The 25,449-nt window shown below is 38.2% G+C and overlaps 6 protein-coding genes and 1 pseudogene across 7 annotated transcripts; 4 read left to right on the forward strand and 3 right to left on the reverse strand.

Annotated features, from left to right (window-relative positions):
• The first annotated feature begins 1,988 nt into the window (after positions 1-1,988).
• LOC126789545 (protein REDUCED WALL ACETYLATION 1-like) lies at positions 1,989-8,387 on the forward strand. Its single transcript, XM_050515735.1, has 17 exons — positions 1,989-2,201; positions 2,295-2,345; positions 3,185-3,276; positions 3,969-4,106; positions 4,193-4,249; positions 4,334-4,406; positions 5,162-5,320; positions 5,715-5,864; positions 5,961-6,216; positions 6,591-6,706; positions 6,804-6,890; positions 6,979-7,067; positions 7,181-7,243; positions 7,363-7,419; positions 7,577-7,673; positions 7,763-7,921; positions 7,996-8,387. The coding sequence occupies exons 2-16, from the start codon at positions 2,313-2,315 to the stop codon at positions 7,916-7,918; spliced, it is 1,623 nt and encodes a 540-aa protein (XP_050371692.1). The 5' UTR covers positions 1,989-2,201; positions 2,295-2,312; the 3' UTR covers positions 7,919-7,921; positions 7,996-8,387.
• A 234-nt stretch (positions 8,388-8,621) lies between these two features.
• LOC126786509 (purine permease 21-like) lies at positions 8,622-11,259 on the forward strand. Of its 2 annotated transcripts, XM_050512352.1 has the most exons (3): positions 8,622-8,699; positions 9,563-9,627; positions 10,098-11,259. In XM_050512352.1, exons 2-3 carry the CDS (start codon positions 9,585-9,587, stop codon positions 11,219-11,221), a joined length of 1,167 nt encoding a protein of 388 aa, XP_050368309.1. In that variant the 5' UTR covers positions 8,622-8,699; positions 9,563-9,584; the 3' UTR covers positions 11,222-11,259. The 2 variants fall into 2 exon arrangements, with proteins under 2 accessions (XP_050368309.1, XP_050368310.1); XM_050512353.1 differs by lacking the exon at positions 8,622-8,699 and having other exon boundaries at positions 9,343-9,627.
• A 1,834-nt stretch (positions 11,260-13,093) lies between these two features.
• Positions 13,094-14,738, forward strand: LOC126785885 (probable purine permease 10). The gene is made up of 2 exons (XM_050511556.1): positions 13,094-13,136; positions 13,618-14,738. The coding sequence occupies exons 1-2, from the start codon at positions 13,094-13,096 to the stop codon at positions 14,736-14,738; spliced, it is 1,164 nt and encodes a 387-aa protein (XP_050367513.1).
• Positions 14,739-15,093: 355 nt separating this feature from the next.
• Positions 15,094-16,411, forward strand: LOC126785887 (purine permease 21-like; annotated as a pseudogene).
• Positions 16,412-16,510: 99 nt separating this feature from the next.
• Positions 16,511-18,300, reverse strand: LOC126786510 (uncharacterized). The gene is made up of 4 exons (XM_050512354.1): positions 18,167-18,300; positions 17,302-17,796; positions 17,154-17,213; positions 16,511-17,053 (listed from the first exon to the last, which is right to left on the reverse strand). Exons 1-4 carry the CDS (start codon positions 18,167-18,169, stop codon positions 16,877-16,879), a joined length of 735 nt encoding a protein of 244 aa, XP_050368311.1. The 5' UTR covers positions 18,170-18,300; the 3' UTR covers positions 16,511-16,876.
• LOC126786508 (pentatricopeptide repeat-containing protein At3g14730-like) lies at positions 17,988-20,634 on the reverse strand. The gene is made up of 2 exons (XM_050512351.1): positions 20,480-20,634; positions 17,988-20,121 (listed from the first exon to the last, which is right to left on the reverse strand). The coding sequence occupies exon 2, from the start codon at positions 20,078-20,080 to the stop codon at positions 18,194-18,196; it is 1,887 nt and encodes a 628-aa protein (XP_050368308.1). The 5' UTR covers positions 20,081-20,121; positions 20,480-20,634; the 3' UTR covers positions 17,988-18,193.
• A 442-nt stretch (positions 20,635-21,076) lies between these two features.
• LOC126788409 (glutaredoxin-like) lies at positions 21,077-22,252 on the reverse strand. Its single transcript, XM_050514399.1, has 4 exons — positions 22,113-22,252; positions 21,918-22,009; positions 21,535-21,633; positions 21,077-21,429 (listed from the first exon to the last, which is right to left on the reverse strand). The coding sequence occupies exons 1-4, from the start codon at positions 22,244-22,246 to the stop codon at positions 21,299-21,301; spliced, it is 456 nt and encodes a 151-aa protein (XP_050370356.1). The 5' UTR covers positions 22,247-22,252; the 3' UTR covers positions 21,077-21,298.
• Between the last annotated feature and the right edge of the window lie 3,197 nt (positions 22,253-25,449).

A 25,449-nucleotide genomic window follows, 5' to 3' on the forward strand; every position in this document is an offset into this window, starting at 1 on the left:
GTACGTATGACTAGTGCATGCATCTTTTGGAATTTTCATGTATAGAGAAATTATTATATATACCCGCCACTTATCTTATGTAACATACCCGCTAATGTTATTGATCAATTTTTTAATGTGTTTGTTTAATTAGTTACTTATATATAAATAAACTTTTGTTATTTTTACCGCGTGCATGTTAATTATATCATGACGTAATATGATTAGTTTAATATACTACATGACAATGTCATATAGTGTAGCGAGTACACATAATAATTACTCATATATTTAGTAGTTATAATCGAGCCGGATCATCAAAGGTGCATTACTTCGGGTGTGTTTGATTAATGATGAATTTATTACATATATGAAGGCATGAAGCATGGTGGTGTTGAACTGTTGATCAACAATCGGCTGGAGTCATCATTCCCCGATGCGTAAGGTTCTGGACGCATGACCGGTTCATAGTCCCGGTTTCATTGTTTTCTCGGAGACTCATAGCTGGTGAAGCAAGTTGACGGCCGGAATCCCTATCAAACTGAACTATAGAAACCTAGTTAATGCAAATTAATTTGGGCCATTTGGTCATACAAATTAAACTATAATAGTTGTTGTTAACTTCTTTTTTTCATTAATTAGTTATTGTTACGTTTGTTTGAGTTGTCTATCTTTCTTGAGAAAGGGTTTGGGGTCTTGGTCCGGTTGCTTTCGTCACTGGTTGTGTTCAATTGCTACTTTTTTTTGTGTGTGTTTTTGAAAGCGTCGCTACTCTTCTTTGAGCAAGTGTTTTGAGTTTTTGTTCGGGTTGATGCCGTTTCGTCGTGTTGATCGGTTGTGTCATGTTTATGGTGTCATTTGTAATTACTATTTTAATTAACCACGGGCACGGTTAGTTTTTTTTTGTAAGTTTGTAACTGCACTATAAGTAAATAGTGGGTAAATGAAGATAATATAGCTAGCTTACTTAATTCATAATTTTAAAATCAGATGTAGGAAGCTCTGATTAATATAGTCCTCCCATGCAGCTTGCTAGCTTGGAAACATAGGAAGGAAGTTAAGCAACAATAAACACTTGGGTTGGTGGTTCCTTCATACGCACTACTATCTTCGACGGTTCTACCCAAAATATATATTACTGAATCTGCTATTCGATCTGCTCGGTTCTTACTGTATAATTAATTCAAATATTGGTAATCTCATGCGACCTAATTACTATAAATTATATATATATATGCATAATGCAGATATAAGTTAATAGAATGATCAAGATCAATTACTTAAACTGCTGGTTCTACTTTGACCAACCAACATATGCATGTATGTATGGTTGGCGCCATTCTTAATATGAATTGATAGTCGTGCGTGGCACCTAGAATCTCAATCTACCGGTGGTTCGAATTCCCTTATCTTTGCAAATTGAAGATCACTTGCGAGTTTTTTTTTCCTCATGTGTATGAATTCACAAGTGGAAAAAATTTGTTGAATGATCATGAATTTTGAATGATTTTCTCACTTAGAATTTGGTATTTTGATTTTTCATTCATAATCTCTTATCACTAAAAAACTTCATTAATAAGTCATAGTCTTACATAACACGTAACTGAAATCATCACATTCACCAAATGAATTGACAAGTACTAATAACCGCCCCTTCTCGCATCTTCCACCCTTGATTTTCCCCACCAATCACCACATTGGCAAATGATTTCATCATATACATCAACAACACATATGTTTTTCCTTTTTCGAATACTTGCCAAGCTCAGTTAGAACATTCTTTTGGCGCTTTCTCTAATTCTCCCCCAAAATTGGAAGTCAACGAAGACCATACCATTTAACTCCAGTCCTTACTAATCAGTAACTATCAACTAAATGTCCAAATCCAGTAAGATTAGTTGAATCAAATTAAAATAAATTAATTAGGAATCTAATATAACAGTGTTGAATTATTAGAGAGAAAATAATAATAACAGTCGCGTCATTCTCTTGGAAAACAAAACGGCAACCGCTACCAACAACCGCTGAGAAAACAAGGACGCGCCTTCCGACGCTTTCCCCATTCTTCAAGCAACAGCGACTTCAAAACGACGCCGTTTTTGCTCCTCTTCTTCTTCTTTCTCCTCCCTCCTCAGCTCAGCTAGGGTTTTCGTTATTTATGCTTCTCTCTTCCACCAATGCCCCATAGTCTGCTACCCACTCTCTCAACTCTTCACCACTAGGTAATCAGCTCCTTCTCTCTCTCTCTCTCTGGTGCTCGATCTAGGGTTTTGAACTGCTTGATTGGACTCATTTCCGGGTCGGGTTTTTGTCAGGTTGGAGCCGGATCGAGAATGGTGGACGCTGGGCCTGTGACTCCTGGGCAGGTATTGAATTACAATCGAGTTGAATGCTCAGGATGTTTAATTTGATCACTTTGTAGTGTTTGGATGTGTAATTTTGATGAGGATCTGGGAATGTGTGTAGATTACTGGTTTGTTTGAGCTCTTAAGGAAATTTCGGCTTGTTTTCGAGTTTTTCGAGGTTTTGATGTGATGGAAATTGGGTTAAATTGTGGTGCATTGTTGTTTGTAGTGGAATTGGGGTTAGTGGATTACTGCATTGGGGTTTTATGAAGGTTAGGGATGCATTTTTGTTCCGATTGTGACGCTTAACTGTCCATTTTATTGTTGTGTGTATTCTTAGTGTTGGCTATGAATGCCTTAGTTTGTCTAGATAGGTCAGATTCTCTGACAATGCAATAGCATGTAACAAAGATTGTAAAGAGGAGAGAGTTAGATCTTGCGTCTTGGTGTGAAAGAAGCTAAGAAACTTGAAGGTTATGTAGGTTTTGTTATTTCATATTTGTAATGGGGAAGTGAGTGAACTGCAACTAAGAATTAACTTGGATTGTTTTCAAGAATCAACGGTAATGTATTGATGGTTTTTTATGTGTGGATTTATTTGTTGTTGTTGGCCTCCATGTATACACATTTGTTAGTTGATCTTGACAAGAAGTGCATTTGATATTAGTTTACCCATGTTAGTTTCAAGTTACATTAGGATAATTTTTCTCCAATCCATGTGTCTACCAAACGTATCGTTCTGTTCTATTGAACGCGTGCTGCATCACTTTCCAGTTTTTAATCTATCTTAATATTTGCTCATTCTTTTCTGCATGAATTGATTCTAGCACATTTGTTAAAGCTTTGATATCATGTCTCAGGTGTCCTTTTTGCTTGGAATCATCCCAGTTTTTGTCACATGGATATATGCAGAGTACCTGGAATATAGAAAATCTTCATTTGTTCCTAAATCGTAAGTTTCCACCTTTATATGATCATATATGACTTGGACTTACTTCAACTCTATGTGCATTAACTTCGTGTACATTAAATTCGTGTTGCTTAGCAACCTTTGTGGAAATATGAGATGGAAAGCAGTCTGTGTTCACTTGTCATTGCTGATGCAAAGCTGTGGTTTCCCTCATTAACCATGCTACAGGTCAACTTGAAATGACAATGACTAGAATCTTTCTTCTCAATATTTAGCACTTTTCCCCCTGCTCTTTTAAATCAAAAGGAACCCAGTCTGGTCTCATGTAGAGTTGTTATGGCCTGATGTTGGGTTACAGAACCCTGTTGGAGTCACATGAAACTTTGCTGCTCTCTGTTTCATTTTTCATCTAAACATTTGAAGAAATGAAATGGGATGATGGACTCCATGGGTTTCTGGAGACCCATTTGAATCCCCAACAAATATTGCCTCAGGGTTCTGGCAACACTTACTGGAAGCATCACTTTAGATACACTTTTAGTGGTGAAGTACATCCTGTCCCCAAATAAGCTGGTGCTAATCATTATATTTGGAAGTCTAGATACAAATTTGTAGAAGAGTGGTAAAAGTATGTCAGATGTTCGATCAGAAATTAGATAACAAGGATGAGACAACATGGTTTTATCCCGACCAATATGTTCTGATGCTGAACAAGTGTTTCTTCTGTTGTGTAGTCATTCAGATAGCAATCTGGTTGAGTTAGAAGAGAAGACAATCAAGGAAGATGATAGGGCTGTTTTGCTGGAAGGAGGTCTTTCAAGATCAGCATCTGTAAAGTTCAACAGTTCATCCATCAAATTGAACTTAATGAGGTTCTCTCTATGAAATGCGTCTTACTCATTAAATTTAATGTTCATCTATTTGCCGGCCTTTCTTATGTGTTGCTTCTCATTTCCAGGTTTCTGACCATGGATGACTCTTTTCTACTGGAACACCGACTAACTCTCAGAGTGATGTGAGTATTTAGTGTAACTTAACTCTTCTCAGGGAAGAAGTATGTTTTACAATATACTTATATCATACTGGACTTCAACTGTAGGTCTGAGCTTGGTGCAATTCTGTTTTATTTCTACATATGTGATCGCACAGATATACTGGGAGATTCAACAAAGGTAATTTTTTTATGGAAATCTGAAGTTCTCTTAAATTACTGGTGATTCCTTTTTGTGAAAACTACCAAGAGAACTAAGTACCTAGTATAAAACAGGATGTGGTTTTTAACTACATATGTGATCGACCCTTTAAATAAAAGTGCCACTTTCGTCATATTATATTCTATGGTCCTAGTAGATGTCGTAAAGTTCAAGAGAGCAAAATACACAATATGATTTGGGTACCTTGAAAGCAAGTTACTTATCCTTGACCAATCGTCATGGTTCTGAATGCTTAGATTGGCCGGAGTTACCTTTATTTCATGAAACATCCTTGGGTGGGTGAGCAGTACATATGCAGTACCTTACGGGTTCATTAGTAATTTCTTAACTACCCATTATGATTCAACTAATTCAGCTACGTTCATTCAGTATGTGTGAAGTTTTTAGTTACACTTAAACTAATACTATTTAAGACTGAGTTTGACCTCTAAGTACTTAATGAAAATTAAGTAGAAAATTCTATGTAGATACTATCCGTATATGACATCCTTTTCCTGTTTGAATGTCACATCTCATTCACCTGCACATTAACATCACTTAACATCTGGAATAAAATTGATACTGTGTTACTATAGTGAATATTTTTTTACAAAAGAAAAGATACTATTTTGATGGTGTTACTATTGTCACTTGTAGAAGGTCTTGTTTTCACTCTCCTGAGTGCATGCTCATGTGCACAATATACTGATTAATCGTATCTCTTTTTTTGCCAGAGCTACAATAGGGATCTCTTCATCTTTCTATGCCTTCTCCTCGTCATAGTTTCAGCAATGACATCTTTGAAGAAACACTCTGACAAATCAGCATTTTCTGGAAAGTCCATACTCTATCTAAATCGGCATCAAACAGAGGAATGGAAAGGGTGGATGCAGGCAAGTACTCATTTTCTTTTAGCCTTGTAGGTTTTGGTCTGGGAAAGTATTGAATGTTGTGATAATGTTACTTCTACTCTAGGTGTTCACGTGCTATTGAAATTTGTTATGTTCTTTTGGATATTTGAATTCGTGATATCATCAATGTTCATCTGGCTGGAACAAACATATTTAATCCTTTGGTATTATTGGAGTTGCTTGAACTTCATGAGGCGATAGATTATTGAGTAAAACATGTATATAAGACATGTTATTTTTCTCCCTTAAGAGTTAATAATGTTTGAACTGGTAGGACATCATGTTAAATCTTTACATGTATAGCTTCTCAGTCCCTCTAGCTATATGATTGTTTATTAGAGTTACATGTAATTGTCATTAATTTTGTGTGTGCCAGGTCCTGTTTCTATTATATCATTACTTTGCTGCGAGCGAGATATACAATGCAATACGTATCTTTATTGCTGCATATGTTTGGATGACTGGATTCGGAAACTTTTCCTATTACTACATTAGAAAGGACTTTAGCCTTCCCCGATTTGCTCAGGTAATCTTCTTTTAGATAGTATTATCATTTCAAATTTCATTGGGGAGTAATATAGTGATAACCTGAGTTGCTTGTATTCATTTTTGTACATTGCAGATGATGTGGCGGCTTAATTTCTTTGTGGCGTTTTGCTGTATTGTTCTTAACAATGATTATACGCTGTATTATATATGTCCAATGCACACGCTCTTCACTCTTATGGTGTATGGAGCCCTTGGTATCTTTAGCAAGTACAATGAGATCAAATCAGTAATGGTTGTGAAGATTCTTGCATGCTTTCTTGTGGTTATTTTGATTTGGGAAATTCCTGGGGTTTTCGACATAGTTTGGCGTCCATTAGCATTCTTATTGGGTAAGTACATATCTGTTCTATGGTTGTTTACTTATTTTTATGTCTTAATTGCTGTTGTGAAATTGAGCAACTTCTTTCGGGTATTCTGACTCTTGGTAGACTTGGCAGTAATATAGTTAAATTCATCCTGGAGGCTAAATATTGTCTTATTTGTTTACTTTTGGTAGGCCTGGCTCCAACAATGGATAATTGTGTCCTTATTATCTCGTGTTTCATTTAGTTATCATAAAGGAAATTACATTAAAAAGTTTGTTTTGTGATGCGTCTTGTGTTGATTTGAGATTCCTTATACAGAGAAGTGAAAATATGTTGGTTTAATACTCTCGAAATGGTTTATATACGATTGAAGTCTTTACGTATACTCTCTATTGCAGGGTATACTGATCCTGCAAAACCAGATCTCCCTCGGCTGCATGAATGGCATTTTAGATCTGGACTGGATCGCTACATATGGATCATTGGCATGATATATGCGTATTATCATCCTACAGTAATGCCTTGAATTTTTCTGCATCTTTTTTTTTCTTTCTATTTTGGGCAGTGTTGTTAAATTTCAACTATTGCACTTTTGAAATGCAATATCTTAGGTTGAAAAATGGATGGAGAAACTGGAGGAATCTGATACCAGAAGGAGAGTCTCAATTAAAGCAGGAATAGTTTCCATCGCTTTATTTGTAAGTTGTGTGGCATCCATTATCTGCTTATAATTATATATATTTTTATACAATTCGTGTTTTGATCATGCTTATTTTTCCTTTTCAGGTCGGTTATCTATGGTATGAGTGTATTTACAAGCTGGACAAGGTTTCATACAACAAGTTGCATCCATATACATCATGGATTCCTATCACGTGCGTGTTATACAACTTGTTATTTCTTTTTCAATTTAAAAGGGGATGCCTAGTTGCCTACCTTGGGATTTAATGAGATATCTTATTGTCACCCTATTTTAATGTGTTTTCAGAGTGTATATATGCCTGCGGAACTTTACTCAGCAGCTGAGGAACTTTTCTTTGACTCTTTTTGCGTACGTACTTTGACTTGAATGTTGAATATAGTCTACCCTTATATTGTTCTTAGTATTCAGGGAATTTTGTCTTGATATGCAAGATTATGCTGATGAATTACTGCATTCTGTATTACTAGGTGGCTTGGCAAGATTACCCTCGAGACCTATATTTCACAGTTCCACATCTGGCTGAGGTATGCAGCACTCTATATTTATTTATTTTCAGTTTAACTTGTCGGTTACCAAGTCCAATGTTTTAATGCCAGTTAATGCATCTATAATCTGCGCAAATGACTTCCTCTTGTGCTAATCTTGTTTAAGAAATAAAAGTATTCCTATGCTCATGTACAGATCAAACACGCCTAATGGACAACCTAAGTGGCTTCTCTCGGTCATTCCAAACTATCCGATGCTCAACTTCATGCTGACAACTGCCGTCTACGTTTTGGTAACACTCTTATTTACCAATAAACTTTTTCAAGGATACACTGCCTACTAATTCTCACTTTCTGCTGTTCTGTTCAATTTATTCTACAGGTGTCTCATAGGCTTTTTGAGTTAACGAATACGCTCAAGACAGTTTTTGTGCCCACAAAAGACAACCAAAGGCTGCTTCATAATTTGCTTGCTGGGGCAGCCATTTTTACTTCTTTGTACTTCTTCTCGTTCATGATTGTTCAGATATCTCATTGACATGTAAGCACCTTTCTATTGTATGCTCAGTCTACTGTTCATAATTCGGATTTGGTAACCAGTTCTTTGTTTTGCAGGTTAACCGATCAAGACCCAAATGAGGGTTATACAGATGCTTCCTGTTGAATATGCAGATATAGAAAGAATTGAATAAGGGAGTTGGGAGTGTAAAGTTGCAAATGACTGAAAAATGTGATTCCAACAGTTTTCAAGAAGTAGGGCACTCCATTGCAGTGTGAAAGCCGAATACAGTTAGAGAGTTCCCCTTGTGAAGTTTAAACGGGGGAAGGAAGCAGGAAGCAACACAAAATTCTTATGAAATTGCGGATTGTTGTGTATGTTCTCCTTTTTGTTTACACCCCAGTTTTGTTTAATCATTGAAAAAATTGTAGGTCTCTGTGCATAGCTTCCTTTGCTGTTATAAAACAAGTTCATATTCAATGAATCAATAGAGGAAATAGTTGAAGTACTCTATATTATTGTGCAATCAGTTTTCAATATTTGTGATAGATTCGTCGTTAAATACTCCCAAAAAAAAAGTACATTTGACAAATTTTGTTTGTCAGATTGTATTTTACTGAATCCTATTTTATTTCTATAACTCACCGCTAGCTAAATCTTTATTAGATGATACTTCAGGGAGTTCAGGGTTCACATTCATGCAATCTTTAAGCAGCGCATGAAACACAATTGCAAGCATCCCCACACTTGCATTAAGCCTTGCCTACCCCAGTGGTGAACTGGTGAATATTTTGCTGCACTACTGCATGGCTTGCAGCTGGTGAGTCTGGCACCTCCCGGTGCAGCCGTTTCTTAATTTCTCTTCTTCTGATTAGTTTCTTTTATGCATGTACATACAGTTTAAATGTCCACAATGTTAGAATGCTAATGAATTCTACGAGATGTAAGTCAAAACGTAACTACAGCTATACTAATTTTTTGTTGCACGCTCTTCATGCCAGTGATGCCACCATATATTCTCTTGCGTATCCAGAATTATATCTCCAAGTTGTTATTTCACACTTCCCATCACTTATAGCTCCAATAATCTAAAATATATCGAATAATCCCCTGTAATATTAATCAGTATTATATTAAGGTTGTTTTTCTACTGGTGTGAACCTAACCAAACATGAATATTGTAAATGATAATGAAAGATGGTTAGAGTTAGAACAATGTGTCTTAGTAAATATCACCAAACCTATAGCTAGTCAGTAAGTAGGAGTACTAGATCGGTTAGTTTAACCACGTATATATGCAGCAATGATTGCATGCCACACCAGTATGGCCCTTTCCAGACAATGAGGGCAATGGTTATCTCTATCTTCTAGTAGCCGATTTCCAAGAGGTTGAATCTCATATCAAAAGGTGAAGATCAAATTTAAGAGTCTCATTCGTGGGTGATGTGTCGTATTAAATGTTGCTGCAACTTTGGCTGGGACTTTGAGATCAAAGCAGCCATAGTAGACTGAGAAAACAATACACTCCAATCACTTGCTCCAAAGTAAAGCGCCATCTTTTAGTTTCTTGTAGTTTTTATGTTTTTCCATCTCGTGCTAGATCTTACTACTTCCCAGTTCCCACATGTACATGACCAAATTTCATGTGTAATTGACATAAGGCTCTCTCTCTCTCTCTCTCAGAGTTTGTTCTTCACCTTTTGACATGGGAGAAGTAGAAGCTCAAGAACTGCAGCTTAGCATCATGGGTATGGCAACTATTTCATTAATTTACAGACTTTTTAATTTCATTGCCTGCAGCTATCAATTCCAATATTAGTACTAGCTAATAGCTATGGAAATTGGAAACTACTGCTTTTCTCTGATGGATCTTTTGATACTGCATATGATAGTCTCCAAATTTAAGGGTGGGGATGGAGAAGTAGTGTGAAAGATTCCAGCTTTTAATGTTCTATAATTAAATTAAAGTGAAATTGGTTTTGAAGCCATACAAGATATGTGCTATGTGTAAATGGTATAGTGAAAACACCATTCATTCAGGTAAGATATGAGTAATTCCCTACTTGCATGCACTCTCAGGAAGTCGGGATTGTTTGGTTTGTAAGTTTTTCCATTTTTGCTTTGATCAGATACTTCAGTCATGAAAAACGTTTTCTTGCGAAAAAAATATGATCATGAGTTCTACTACTGATCCTTGAATACTTGTTTGTATTATCAGCTCAAGCAGAAGAAAATGAAGGAAAAGTAGCTGTGCCTAACCAGCTGTCTCGGCGCAGAGGTTTTGACTGGTGGCTTAGAATGTCGATTTACACAGTCCTTGTCCTCGCTGGCCAGGCAATTGCAACACTCTTGGGAAGACAGTACTATGAGAAAGGTGGAAGTAGCAACTGGCTTGCAACACTAGTACAACTTTGTGGCTTTCCTATCCTCCTTCCAGTTTATTTCATTCCAGCATTAAACAAAAACTGTCCAACTACAAATAGTACTATAGCATTAGAGTCAAACCCACCATCTACATTAGTCCGTGCATCTGTTTATGCTTCTCTTGGAGCGCTTGTAGCAGCAGACTGCTACTTGTATTCAGTAGGACTATCTTACCTTCCTGTATCTACTTACTCCCTCATTTGCGCATCCCAACTCGCTTTCAATGCACTTTTCTCCTTCTTCCTCAACTCGCAGAAGTTCACTCCGTACATTGTCAACTCTCTTGTTGTCCTGACTATCTCATCCAGCCTCCTAGTTCTTCAAGGCGATGACGATTCTGCTGACTCGAGTAAAGTTTCCAGGCCAAAGTACATAATTGGCTTCATCTGCACTCTTGGGGCATCAGCTGGATATGCACTGCAACTTTCTCTAACGCAGCTTATCTTTGTTAAGGTTATAAGAAAAGAGACATTTAAAGAGATCATAAATATGATAGTGTATCCATCTATCTTTTCATCCGCTATTATCTTGGTGGGATTCTTTGCTAGTGGAGACTGGAAGGTTATACAGAATGAGATGGAAGCATTTGAGTTAGGGAAGGTGTCCTATATTATGAATCTAGCATGGACAGCTATAACGTGGGCGCTCTTTTCGATTGGAACGGTGGGGTTAGTATTTGAGGCGTCGTCCCTCTTCTCAAATGCTATAAGTGCTGTGGGTTTGCCTATTGTTCCAGTTATAGCTGTGATCTTCTTCCATGACAAAATGGATGGTATAAAGGCAATGTCCATGGTTTTGGCTATTTGGGGATTCATTTCATATGTTTATCAGCACTACCTTGATGATCGTAAGTCCAAGCGTGAGAAGATAGCTGCCAATGATGCTCCATCAAAAGCTTTCCCACTGGAAAACATTTAATCAGCCTTCTATATATGAACTAGATTCTAATGTTGTGCAAAAGATTGAGTTATAAGGATTTCATCATTTTATATTAGTGAGGTGACTGAGGTCAGTATTTACATGCTGATCGACTAGTTTTTATGGTAAAATAAAAGCCTTGTCCTGATAGAAGTTAATTGTTTTCTACTCGAGTGATCCTTATAGGGGCATCGATGATAGATCATGTTTTAAATTCTAACTTTGCAGACAAAAACTGGCTGATTTTGATGCCCATATCTTAATACAAATCAAAGAGCAGAAGAATGGGTGGGAATCAGAGAGAAATAAGTCGCTGATAAAGTGATAAACCATAAGGGATTGAAAGGTGTAATGAACGGAACCAAATCTTAAATGGATAAGAAATCAAGCTTTAAGATCAAAATTCTAAACCAAAGAGGATATGGACCTCAATTTTTTTTTTCACTTCTTCCTACAGATCGCAGTTTGTTTAATAATAATAGGGTTATGATGTTTTACTCTCACGTCAAGGACAATTTGGGAATAAAATTAATTTTTAAGCTCTATTAGGTGATGTGGTTAACTCGCATGATAAAAATTTCTCATCAATTAGAGCCAGTAATTTAAGATTACACGAACTTCACGTAACTTTACAACAAACTCACTTCAGGATCCACCACATGTTGTGTACATGATTGCATTGGTCATTACTCATTACCACTTCATTTTCATCTTCCTTGTTCACATGCTTCAATCTCAATTCGATCATCAGAGCAGCCTGGAACAACTACAGTGATGGTCACCACATCAGGTAAAACTCCAGCACCTAATCTTCGATCTATAGAAAAGCATGAGAGTTACATCAGGATAATTAAACTGTCTAGGCACTGATATGTATATCAATATTCTTCACGACCATCATCTCAAATATACTCAATTATGAAGATTCTGTAAACTTGCATTTCCATGCATGTCAATCATGAACAATTCAGCATTCGAAACCTCGAGATGTGAACCATGCCCTATTCAATAAGAAGCCATGCAATTAATTACTCGATCTCACATTATCAAAATCTCCCAGCATGGAGAAGATAGGCAGGACCCCATTGTCCTAAAGAAAATCAAAGCCTCTTCAAAACTTCCAATCTGTGAAAATCCCATTAACCATTGAAATCCAAAAAACAATATCTCTAGATGGCAACCAATTTCAAATATGTACGTATATACCAAAGCACTACCAACGTGTGCATCTAACTGCCAACCCAAGTTTAACTACTAAGACATGAATCTTATTGACCTCCAGTATCCCACAATCAAATCTGATCACACATGGAGACGTAAAGTCAATTATCTGACATATATAATACCTGTGAACTTCATTCATTCATCTATAGAATTTAAATCCAATCTAACATTGGCTGCTTCGTCAGAGAACACAAAATTGTAATCTTAAAAGACCTATACTTGAATGTAGATACAGCATCACACCCAAATTGGGTGTACCATTTGTGTCTATGTCAAACTAGGATTAGGGACAATAGAATAAAAGAATTGATCTCCTACTAGATTACTATGTTATAATTGGAATAGAAATCAATGTGGATTCCATGCATGAAGTACTTGCAATAAACTATCCTCTATAAATAGAGATGTAGTAACAAGATCATATATCTTCTCTCTGTATTCTCGATAATCCAAAAGCAATCGACACTTTTCTTTCAGTAAAAGGATTACAGATTCTAGAGGTACTCATATATCCATTAGTCTTTGACTTATTTCTTCTGTTCTGTTCCAGATAGCATGGTACGTACCAAAATTTAATGTGTAATTGACATAAGCTCTCTCTCAATCTCTCTTTCTGAAGTTTGATCTTCGACTTTCGACATGGGAGTGATGGGACAACTAGAAGCGCAAGAAGGGCAGCTGAGCATCACGGGTATGTCGACTAGTACTAGTTCATTCAGTTACTGGTTTTTTAGACTTCTCACTGCATGCAATAAGTCTAGAATTTATATTAGCAACTGTCATGTATGAGCCAATAACAACATCTACTAACCATATATGGAAACTGCTGCTTTTTTTTAAATTTTGTTTTCTGATTGTTCTCTTGACCCTGCATATGATAGTCCTTAAATTCAGGGGTGGATGGATAAGCGTAAAAGATCCCAGATTTTTTTTCTACTATCAAAGTCCAAAACCTTTTGAAACCATAGATGTATAACTATTAACTAGTAGTACAATATATATTAAAAAGAGAAAACCATTGGAGACGGAATATCAGTAATTGTTTTGGTTCAAAAGTTTTTCCAGTTTGGCTTTGATAATATACATCACTTACAGATATGATCATATCATGATCCTTTGATTCATGAATTCCACTACTGATCCTTTGATATATGTTTTGTATTAATGATCAGTTCAAGAAGATAATGAAGCAAATATCCAACCAGATGTTCTGAACCAGCCGGCTCGGCGCAGAGGTATGGACTGGTGGCTTAGAATGTCGATGTACACTTTTTTTGTCCTTGCTGGCCAGGCAATTGCAACACTCTTAGGAAGACAGTACTTTGACAAAGGTGGTAAAAGCAACTGGCTTGCTACACTAGTACAAATTTGTGGCTTTCCTATCCTCCTTCCATACTATTGCATTCCAGCATGGAACAAAAAACCTCCAGCCACAAACAGTACAATCGAGCCAAAGCCACCGTCTTTAATAGCCCTTGCATCAGTTTATGGTTCTCTTGGCAGCCTGATAGCAGCAGACTACTACTTGTATTCAATAGGAATAAATTACCTTCCTGTGTCTACATTCTCTCTCATATCTGCATCCCAACTCGCCTTCAATGCAGTTTTCTCCTACTTCCTCAATAAACAGAAATTCACTATCTTAATTGTCAACTGTCTTGTCATCCTGACCATCTCATCCGGCCTCCTAGTTCTTCAAGGCGACAATGGTGATGCAAGTACAATTTCCAAGTCAAAGTACATAATAGGCTTCATCTGCACTGTTGCGGCATCAGCTGGATATGCATTGACACTTTCTCTAACGCAGCTAGCCTTCGCAAAGGTTATAAAAAAAGAGACATCTAGAGCGATCATGGACATGACAGTGTATCAGTCAGTTGTTGCAACCACTATTATCTTGGTGGGACTTTTTGCTAGTGGAGACTGGAAGGGTATACCTCATGAGATGAAGGTGTATAAGTTAGGGAAGGTGTCTTATATTATGAATGTAACATGGACTGCCATTAATTGGCAGCTCTTTCAGGTGGGAGTTGTGGGATTGATATTTGAGGCGTCATCGCTCTTCTCAAATTCTATCGGTGCTGTGGGTTTGCCTATTGTTCCAATTCTAGCTGTGATCTTCTTCCATGAAAAAATGAATGGCATAAAGGCATGCTCCCTGATTTTGGCTATCTGGGGATTTTTTTCATATGTTTATCAGCACTACCTCGATGATCGTAAGTCCAAGAGTGAGAAGAAAGGTGCCAGTGATCAAGTATGTAAAGATGTCCCTCTGGAAAACATTAGAAGTTGAACAGTCAGCCTTCTATATTTATGTATTTATTCAAATTCTTATGCAATATTAGAACAGTTTTAAAGGTTTGTTTACCTTTACGATGAATTATTTACATGCTGATTAGTCCTCAGGACAAATGGATGCCCCTGTCCTGATAAAAGCACATCGTTTTATACTCAGCATAAAGCATGTTTTAAATCTTAACTATGTAGACAGAAACTGATCGATCCTGATTCCCAAATGTTTTCTTGTAAATGTTTAACATGATGCAAGGCCTCAAATCAATCACAATGGACATCTATGACTCTCTCTCTCTCTCTCTCTCTCTCTCTCTCTCTCTCTCCAATATTTTTCATTCACTCCTACCTCGGACATGGGCAAGGCTCAAGATCTGCCACTCCACATCATAGGTGAGTCAAAAAATGTGAACAAAGAGATGGTTGAAGGTCTGATTATTCTATAAGGTTTCTATATCAGAAACTACCATGGTAGTTTTGTGATTTCATATAAGATAGTACTAAATTTTGTGGAACCTGAAAAGGGTCTTAAAAAGTACACTCTTTAGCATTGAAACATCTTCCCTTTATATACATATAGAAAGTAGAACAATGAACTTATTGGTTAACTAATCACAAATAAAGTTGCACCTATTTATGATCCAAATATTTCTCTCATACCAGTTCAAGAAGCTGAACCAGCAATTTCTCAGCCCAGAAATTTCAAGCGGTGGCTCCGTATCGCCAGCTACACACTTTGTTCTGTTTGGTCAGTCAGCAGCTATACTCTTGGGACGACTGTACTACAACAAAGGTGGGGACAGCATATGGATGGCAACCCTAGTGCAATTTATAGGGTTTCCAATCCTAATTCCTTACCACTGTTCATCATCCAAAAAGGTCACTACAGAAAGCAAAGTGAACCTGCCATCTTCATCAGTTCATGCGTTAATATATCTCTCTTTTGGTGTACTACTAGCAGCAGACAGCATTCTGTATTCCATTGGACTTCTGTACCTTTCAGTTTCGACATTTTCACTCATTTGTGCATCTCAGTTGGTCTTCAATGCTTTCTTCTCCTTCTTTTTCAATTCCCAGAAGTACACACCATACATGGTCAATTCCCTAGTACTTCTCACCATCTCCTCCATGTTACTTGTGTTTCACGCCAACTCCATCGATGTAGCTGGAATTTCCAAAGAGAAGTTCATAATCGGAATCACGTGTACCATTGGTGCATCTGCTGGCTATGGTTTGATGTTTTCCCTCACACAGGTAGCCTTCGAAAAAGTTCTAAAATCAAATACATTTACCGCTGTGTTGGAATTGATAATTTTCGGATCAATAGTAGCAACGGTAACACATGTAGTTGGACTTTTCGTCAGCAAAGAGATGAAGGATCTAAAGAGAGAGATGGAGGAGTTTGAACTGGGGAGGCTGCACTACTCTGTGACTTTGATTTGCACAGCTGCAGCATGGCAAGCTTTCAATATTGGCGCAAAAGGACTGATCTTTGAGGTTTCTTCCTTATTCTCGAATGTTATATGTGTTTCAGGCTTGCCATTTGTTCCAATTCTCGCAGTTATTTCTTTCAATGAAAGTATGGATGGAATAAAGCTTATTGCAACAGTGTTGACAATCTGGGGATTTGCTTCATATATAATCCAAGCTCCAACCCTGAAACCAAACCTGTAACAGAAATTTCAATGATTCCTTTACTGAAAGAGACTAGCTGCTGAGACAATGGATATAGAAAGGGAAAACTATGAGCTAGCAACTTTCGTTTGGTTAGGTGTCAACTGAAAATACTGTTCATCATATTCAAAGTATATAATTTATTTGTTGCAGCATTTCTCTTCTTTGGAACCTTAAAGGATTTGAATCTTCTGTTGAAATCAACCCCTTACAATTAAAGGCCAGCAATGCCTAGTTTTAGCTATTCAAAATGGCATCACTGTGATATTACAATTGACACAAATCAGTATTGGACAATAACTGTTACCAGCAGTAAACTAGTTGTGACCCAGTTCTCCTGGGTGGATAACTGGATATAAAACGTTTTCGTCAGTATGAAGTTTAATTCCGAGTTGTCAGCGAAGTTGAATCACTTGCAGTAGGTAAAAACTTGTGGCATGTTGACTATATTGGAGGTCAAAGCGACTACATGAGACAGCCAAGATAGTGAGCTCGAGGATATTTTCTCTGTAGCTGCGGCCATTGGACAAAGAACTGATCAGCTATGCGCAATTTGTAAAGAAGCAAGCCACTTAGGGAAAGCCTTTGTACTCTTGCTATGCTCTCAATGTAAAACACAGATGACCATCTAATCCCCACAACCTGCATTATTATTATTCAAGAATCAGAACTCTATATTAATCACATCCAAAGAATAATAGCCCAGAGAAAGAAAAGGAAAGTCTATAAGATGCCCACAAACCTTGAATAAGAATGCAATTACACAAAGGGGAACACAAGTCCCAGGCCCATTGCATAGAATCTGCAATTCCAATTGATCACAAATAGTTGATTTAGGATAATATCCAGAAGCAAATGAAATAGAAATGAGGTTAAAAATTATATATTACCACTTGAGGTCTGATTCTTAGCATTAGCCAAAGCGCATGACCAATAGCAATCGAAGTTGTCAAAACAGAGGTTATATAAGATTGACCCACTTCCCTACTTCGATAGATCTGCATGAACCGTGAGCCTATAATCCCTTCCACCTTGCCCTCAGTCTCTTCTAACAAGTGAGCTTTCTGAAGACTCATATTGTCAGTAGCAGCAGCAATGTAGAACCTGGGGTAGAATCTGTCCTTTTGCAGCACCGATAACAGGTTGAGCATCTCTGCAGTGTGACCTCCTGAGCCTAATATAATCAGTGTACTAAGGGATGGTGGTGCTGAGCCCGGTGAGCCTCTGGTGTTGAGGGGTTTGCCGGTTCGGCACAGAACATAGAGCAGGCGAATCAAGATCAAAATCACATTTACGAGTACCACACTAATTGTGAAAACGCAAGCCATGATTGAGAAATCAAAATCCTTTTCTTCCTTGATAGATGAGAAGGACAAGAGAGGAAACTGAAGCAGGCAGAGTTTGAAGCCACCAATTGCCAAAAAGGAAACATAAGGCCAAAGCAAATCAATCAATCAATCAACAAAGATTATCAAAGGCAATCTACAAAACTTCAACAAGTATATAATGTAAAATACAAAAGCAACAAATACAAACATGTATACCCCATAAGCCCATACACATGAAAGATGCAATAAACTAGAAAAAACAAAATTCATTTAAGCTCATATTTAAAGGAAAGAAAAGTAATTCTAAATACACAACAGCTAAAGCAAATATGATTATTTGAGGAAAGTGATTCATTTGTCCTAGGAATTGCCTATGTCTTTGGAAAGTCAATTGTCTTAAAAGGAAAAATCTTCAGTTGAGAACTACCATGCTGAGTTCAACAGGAACCAAGTTCTACAGCTGCATCACATATCCATGCTCACGAAGTCGGGCTGTCAATGAGTCTAATTGAGCATAGATAAGGTTGGCTTTAGGATGGGCCCTATCACCGTTAATAAAAGCATGCACCCCATCCTTCAACTCAGTCCAGCTACAGCCTGGTGCCTTCTGGACATTATGTTCCTTCATTTTATGTCTAACTTCTGTTACCTCTTCAAATTCACCAGTATCTACGAGAATATTGGACGTTAACACATAATTACCAGAACCCACTGGGTCAAGTCCCATAAGCTTCTGTGCAGCAACTTTTGCAATGTCCGTATTCCTATGAAGTCGACATGCTCCTAACAATGCCCTCCATACCACAGGATTGGCCTGAACAGGCATGTTTTGCAACAATTCAAATGCCTCCTCTACATGTCCAGCTCGACCAAGCATGTCAACCACACATGTATAATGCCCAATGGTTGGAGTAACTCTATATTTTGAGCTCATCTGTCTCAATAATTCACGCCCTTCACTCACTAACCCTGCATGGCTGCATGCAGACAACACCCCTACCATTGTTATCTCATCAACCTCAATCTGTGCTTCACACATGCGAGAGAACATATCTAATGCCTCATTAGCATTTCCGTGCATGCCATAACCTGTGATCATGATATTCCATGAAGCTACATCCTTATTTCTCATCTGATCGAAAATCCTCAAAGCATTTCTCATGCTCCCACATTTAGAGTACATGTGCATGATTGCATTGGTCATTTGCACATCCCCCTTTCCTATCCAATTTTTAATCATAAAACCATGAATTTCTCTACCATACATCAACACTGCTAGATGAGCGCAAGCTGGAACAACTATTGTTAAGGTCACTATATCGGGTAGAATCCCAGCACCTAACATTCTGCTGAACAGCTGGAGAGTGGCCTCATGATAATAACAATGTTCATGCACTGCTATAATTGAGTTCCAAGAATATATATCCTTCTCAATCATCATGTCAAAAATTTCCAATGCGTCTTCTGTAAACTTGCATTTTCCATACATGTCGATTAATGCATTTGAAACCTCACGATGTGAATCACAACCCATTTTCAATGCAAATGCATGCATTGCTCTCCCATGGTCAAAATCTCCCATGATGGCGAAGATCGGCAGGACCATAGTTACTGTAAATCTACTGGGCATCACCCCTTCCTCACCCATTATCCTAAAGACAATCAAAGCCTCATCAAAACGTCCAATCTGTGCAAACCCATTAACCATTGCATTCCAGAGCACAACATCTTTATAAGGCAACTCCTCAAACACTGTCTGTGCCTCCTTTACAAACAGAAATTTCAAATATGTATTCACCAAAGCACTACCAACATATATATCCAAGTCCAACCCAAGTTTAACCACCAAGGAATGAATCTTCATAACCTCCAGCACGCCACTACAAGCCTTGATCATACACGGAAACGTAAACGCATCTGGCAGGATGCCAGTCAACCGCATTCTATTATAAAATTCAAATGCATTTCTTGCCAAACCATTTGCAGAGAACCCAGCAATGATTGCATTGTAAGCAAACAGATTGTGATAATGGAACTCACAGTAAAAGGTAGAAACAGCGTGACCCATTCGATTGCACTTGGAGTACATGTTGATAAGGCTGGTTATGGACTGAGGAGCGAGGCTGGTTATGTGAGGAGCCCAAAGGAAGCCATTTCTGAGAATATAGGCGTGGATTTGTTTTCCTTTTGTGAGGCTCTTGTTGAGAGCACATGCTTTCAATGAGGCTATGCAGTTGTTGAGGTCATACACAGGCTGAACAGGTTGGGTAGCAGAACAAAAAGGGTAGCGGAAAGACAAAGAGAAGGAAGGTTTCTGGAGCAAATTGGTGGTTCTCTTCATTTAACAAAATTCGATTCAGTGAGTATTCGTGTCTCTGACACCTAGTACAAAAGTAACAAATCCCCAATCATAATCTACACGTTTTCTCACTAAAACAATCAAAACTTTTCAACAATATAGGCAAAATGGCAACACAAATAATTCTAATTTATTTCTGTCTTCCCCCAATCAATACAATTCATTTAAAGGGCACTACAGAAGCAACACAATCCATTCATTTCAGCTATAACAAACAAATGAGTCTACAAAGTCAACAAGATAAATCCCCGGAAACTACATTCGAGATAACCCAGAACTGAGAAAGGTTGTTCATCCAATAATTAAAAACATTGATATACACTTGCATATAAATCGACCCGAAACATAAAGAAGCTATCTTGATATGAAAGAAGACAATACCTGATGCTATGGTCCTAGCACAACATAGGTGCCTCTCTCTCTCTCTCTCACTGTTGCTTCAGATTCTGGCGACTCAGCAAACTTCGAGGTTTAGCTTTGACGCCACCGTTGACGCCAGGAGAGCTTCACAGATTCTGATACCACCGTTGGTCAAGTTTCGGATTGAAACACGGAGATGAAGACAGGGAGATCGAGTTCGATAAGAGTTAGAAAAACTGGCTGAGAAAGAAGAACAGAAAGTGGGAGTTGATCTTGGCCATTGGTTAGCAATGGACGGTCGATATTGACTTGTTAAACCCTGAACTCTTAATAAGTTGGAATTGTGCCCCTTCCTCGAGGGCTGAGTTTCATGAAGCGCTTTTGTTAATGTATCTTCACTAATCACTATCTTGTATGCAAGAAGGTTTGGAATACATTTACTCATTTAGAACAAAATGGCCAAAAATGGTCCAATTAGGCCACAAGTTGAAGCTTCTGCTTCTGTAGATTAGTTAAGTTGCGACAATCTTTTCAATTCATATTAGAAAAGCCGGAAAAAAAATAGCATAGCACATACATTACATGCAAATCATTGGGTTTACTGGAAGACTAAAAAAGTCAAGAAAGAAACTTAGTTTGTCTCTATCCATTTGTAGAGGGAAGTTGGCTTTTGATCAAGGACAACTTATGATCAAGTGCACATTAGTAAAGTGATTTAGAAAAACACAAACATGCCCAAATAAACCATAAGTCAGAAATCTAAAATTATAGCGCGCTAACGTTATACAGCCCTTAAAGTTCAATGTGCCTAGAAAAAAGCACAGTTTACAGATCAAGTCATCAAACAGAAGCAACTTCAGCAGAAGCAGCTTGGGATCCTTCGTTTATTGACAGCTCCTGTAATTTGGCAGTAACTCCAGCTTCAGTGAGCAGAGGGACCAGTTTACCTTCCTTGTGAAAATCCCAAGTTGCTGCAAAACAGTTCCGAATCAAAATCATCAACAAGGAAGAACACTACTAAAAAAAAACTAAAACCGATAACATGGAAAGTTCAGGGATTCAAGTCGGGATATTACTGTCGCAATCGCCAATGTGAGTTCCGCCAACGAAAACATTGGGCAGAGTCTGCTGTCCAGTCAACTCAGCAACCGCCGCCTGTATCTCCTTACCATCACCTTCACAATACCACAAAAAAAAAAAACCATCAGCATCAATGAAGTAGTCATCCTCAAATCTCAACCAAACCACCAATTTGTCCCATGTCTCAACCAACCAACCGCATATTGTCCCAATCACAAATATCATCGCATAGCCAATTATATCACAAATTCAAAAACACTGAGCAACAATTTCACCAACAGCTACACATACATAAAGATACACATGAAAAAATACATACGAGTATCGATACGGTATACGAGTACGAAATCAAAGAGAGTGAGAAGAGTGGGGTACTGACTCTCTTCGTCCAATTCAATGCCCTTGTATTTGACTCCCAATCTCAGAAAGAAGAGCTGCTTCACGCACACGCAGAAGGGGCAAAGCCTCTCGCTGAAAATCAATATCAGATTCCCAAATTAGGTTATAAAAAACGATCGAGAATTTTGTGTATTTATCAAACACAGACAAACAAGGAGATGGAGAGAGAGAGAACCTGAAGATGAGCACAGGATGGGACGAGACGAGCTCCTTGACCTTGGCGCGTGCCGCGTCGGTAACGATGACGGGTTCCGGGTCGGGGACGGCGACGGGTTCCATATCAATCTCTGGGATTTCTCTTCTGATCATCGTGAACAAGAGGGTTCGTTCGATTATTATATATACTCAATTTTAGAGCCCAAGAGACCAAAACGACGTCGTAAGCTGGTTTCACTTAAACGATGCCGTTACTGCGGTCGTGTAAAATTTTCATTTTACCGTATTGTCGCCTCGGATGTTTTAATAACTTTGAACGTTAGTTCGTCATTTTGTTTTGTTGTTTTTTACCGTCTTCATACACATGAGCGATGGTCTACAATGTGTAGATAACAGTGATTTTTATTATAGGCGACGAGAAAGAGAGAGATGAAATTGAGTAATTAATTAAGCATTGTGTTGCCATGAATTTAATTGGTATTCTGAAAATTGAAGTTGATTTGTGGTTGTGCTGCAGAAAAGCCCTGGTTACCTGGTACCGGTAGACTTCACATACAAGATTAATTTTACTGTAGTAATGTAGCTAGATCGGAACGTCAAACTTTGTGTTTAAAATTGAACGAGCAGGTTTGATCATCGGTTTAGTTAGATTGAAACAGAACGGAGATTACTGTAAAATCATATTGCAAAATAAGAAACAGATAGTAGATCATGCCTAGATTCTTCTATACGGTATACTTTCCCATATTCTGCAAACGATCGTTCATAAGATTAAGTCCCTTAGGTTATGAGATTCACCTTAGAATTGTAGGAATACACATCATCTCTTACTATCGCCTTTAAGTTCCATTTCACTTTGGGCATATAGATGGAAGGCTCCTGTGTTTCTGTATGTCACCTGTGAGTAATTTTTCCAACTGATCAGTTAACGTAACGTCAAATCTGTCTGGTTTTATCCTCATAGTTCAGAATATGTGTTTCAGATACAGGTACAACATTCTCTAAATATATATAAGAAGAGAAAAAGGATTACACTTATGAAATCAAACTTTCCAAAACAAGAGTTTCCCTATATACAATTTGAACACATGTGCCTCATATAAGCTGCTTCTTAGTGAACATAAGTACATAACAGAATTGGATGGTGGAGACAGACCATGGAGGCAGTGGCGGATCCAGAAAGTTTTCCCAGCCAAGGCAAGAAAAAATTTCTATGGAATTAGTATGCAGAGATAGATGAGGTGTTGGTCGGAGCAAACACAGATTGACAGTGTTTTGGGTTTCTATAAAATTATGAAAGATGATGGATATGGCACCATGTGAATGATGATGAGTTTGCTGAGATTCTTTATGCAAAGTATTGAACCTAATGGTCATCTCTCTCCTTGTTTGTCTTTTTTTTTCACAATTGGCTATTACAATTTTGGGTAAGTAAATATTTGAGGAGCTAATGTTGATCTTAAGACAAAAGTTTACACTTGGACAAACCAATTCAAAGAGCCCCAGTACTACTTGTTCTTAGATGAACTTTTCTGAAATTTGCATCTCTCTAATTCGAATTTTGTATTGCTTTGTTCTTGTTTGTAATGAAACTCTGTTGAAAGTTTAAATCAAATTTATCCTGAAAAAGAGTATATTGGGGGAAGAGAGAGAGACCGACAATAGATAATTTAGAGGAGAAGAGGGCATGAGATATAGAAAGTGAGTACGTTAGATTTGATCATATTTATCACTGCGCCAACTTTGGAGACATAATGAGGGGGAGAGAGAGATGGGAGAGGTGACAAGGGACGAGAATTAGAGATGTGATAGAAAACAAGATAACAGAATCCTAGCAAATCTTAGCCATCTATTTAAATTGGATGGCTCAGATTCACTTATTAAGGTCCATGAGGAGAGGACTGATCGATTAATAATTAATAAGAAGCCCATAACGATGTTGTTTTGGGCTGAAACCATTCAACAACCATCTTTTTCCTCTGCAGATCATCTCTTCCTCCAGCCTTGCCGGAAACTACCATTTTTATATGGCATTTCTTCGGGAAAACTTCATCCTCGGCACCCAGCAGCAAAAACCCAGCCTAGGCAGCTGCCTAGCCTCGCCCACACGTGGATCCGCCACTGCATGGAGGGCGCCCTACAGAGAAACATTTCACGTCAGTCGTAAATACGAATAATGCAGTTAAGTTTGATTCATTAGCAATATGATCGTTCGGGGGTACGGTTGTTCTTTGTCAGGGAAACCATCCGGTTCAAAGTGAGTTTTACGTATGAACGTAGTAAAGGCGTATCCATACTGTACAGAGTTTAGCTTCAAAACTAAAAGTAGCAAGTAACGCACAGTCTCACAAACCAATGACGCAATGAGACCCTGCATTGAGAACAGAAAGGTAGCAATAACAAGAGTGCAAATAAGTTGGGTGGGAACTGACCGGAAATTGTTGGCGGCAGGGGTTGTAAAACGGCGGTTTAGGCCTCCAGCGGTGGCGCTTCGTCTACCTTCTCCTTCTGCTCTTTGATCTCCATCATCGCTTTCTCCGGAATTTTGCAGACATGGAGACAACAACGGTTCTTGATATGTTATCAAACGACGCGCCGTTTTGATGGCTACGACTGTACGTATTTTGTTTTTTTACTGAGGGATCTGTTGTCTTTCTGCGTAACTACTCCGAACGAATTCGAGCGTTTGCAGCGCAAATTCGTCCATTTATAGCGCGAATCTGACGTTTCCAATGGTACAAGCATTTCACATGTTAAAATACTCCTCGGATAAACGCCGGATATTCCTTTATAATTGATGGTGATGATCGGAGAGGTTTTTGAAAAGACAATTGTACCCCCACGAGGGAAAAGTAATTACCACGGACATCTTCTGTATGCTGCTCATAGGTTGTGCAGCGGGAGCACTGGTCAATATACTCTTCTTCAATCCACCCAACCTCAAAGTTACAGTCACCAACTTTGGCTCAATTCAGTCTCAGAAACAATGAGGACACTCTCAGCTACAGCATTGGGTTCGACCTCACCTCCAGAAACCTCAACCATAATTACCACATCGCTAATAAAGATGTGCTCTACAGAAAAATCGAAGCCATTGCCAAATATAGGGAGGAGGGGTTTGCTAACTGGACTCTGAGTTTGCCGCCGCTCAAAAAACACCGCAAGAACACAACGTTTCCGCAATTCCCGGCTACTCGATCAAGGGCAACAGCCGGTGAGGTTTCAGTGTTGAAGACTTGAAGTGGTGGTTTCTATATATGCAAGTTAAAGGAAACTCGACAAGGTCTTACAACTGTAAATGGTCATGCAAGCTGAAGATTCCCAAGAGTTCTAATCGAACATCTTTCAAGGCTACC

Source organism: Argentina anserina, chromosome 3 (assembly GCF_933775445.1).
Source record: "Argentina anserina chromosome 3, drPotAnse1.1, whole genome shotgun sequence".
NCBI lineage: Eukaryota > Viridiplantae > Streptophyta > Magnoliopsida > Rosales > Rosaceae > Argentina > Argentina anserina.

Bases quoted from the DNA above. Each gene is read 5' to 3' on its own strand.
- LOC126789545 (XM_050515735.1), top strand. From the start codon at position 2,313: ATGGTGGACGCTGGGCCTGTGACTCCTGGGCAG. The intron at 2,346-3,184 runs GTATTGAATTAC...ATCATGTCTCAG, and splicing joins GGCCTGTGACTCCTGGGCAG to GTGTCCTTTTTGCTTGGAAT. The intron at 7,420-7,576 runs GTATGCAGCACT...GCTCATGTACAG, and splicing joins CAGTTCCACATCTGGCTGAG to ATCAAACACGCCTAATGGAC.
- LOC126786509 (XM_050512352.1), top strand. From the start codon at position 9,585: ATGGGAGAAGTAGAAGCTCAAGAACTGCAGCTTAGCATCATGG. The intron at 9,628-10,097 runs GTATGGCAACTA...TTGTATTATCAG, and splicing joins ACTGCAGCTTAGCATCATGG to CTCAAGCAGAAGAAAATGAA.
- LOC126785885 (XM_050511556.1), top strand. From the start codon at position 13,094: ATGGGACAACTAGAAGCGCAAGAAGGGCAGCTGAGCATCACGG. The intron at 13,137-13,617 runs GTATGTCGACTA...ATTAATGATCAG, and splicing joins AGGGCAGCTGAGCATCACGG to TTCAAGAAGATAATGAAGCA.
- LOC126786510 (XM_050512354.1), bottom strand. The intron at 17,214-17,301 runs GTAATATATAAT...TTGGAATTGCAG, and splicing joins TAAGAATCAGACCTCAAGTG to ATTCTATGCAATGGGCCTGG. The intron at 17,054-17,153 runs GTTTGTGGGCAT...ATAATAATGCAG, and splicing joins TAATTGCATTCTTATTCAAG to GTTGTGGGGATTAGATGGTC.
- LOC126786508 (XM_050512351.1), bottom strand. From the start codon at position 20,080: ATGAAGAGAACCACCAATTTGCTCCAGAAACCTTCCTTCTCTTTGTCT.
- LOC126788409 (XM_050514399.1), bottom strand. From the start codon at position 22,246: ATGATCAGAAGAGAAATCCCAGAGATTGATATGGAACCCGTCGCCGTC. The intron at 22,010-22,112 runs GTTCTCTCTCTC...ATTGATTTTCAG, and splicing joins CATCCTGTGCTCATCTTCAG to CGAGAGGCTTTGCCCCTTCT. The intron at 21,634-21,917 runs GTCAGTACCCCA...GGTATTGTGAAG, and splicing joins CATTGAATTGGACGAAGAGA to GTGATGGTAAGGAGATACAG.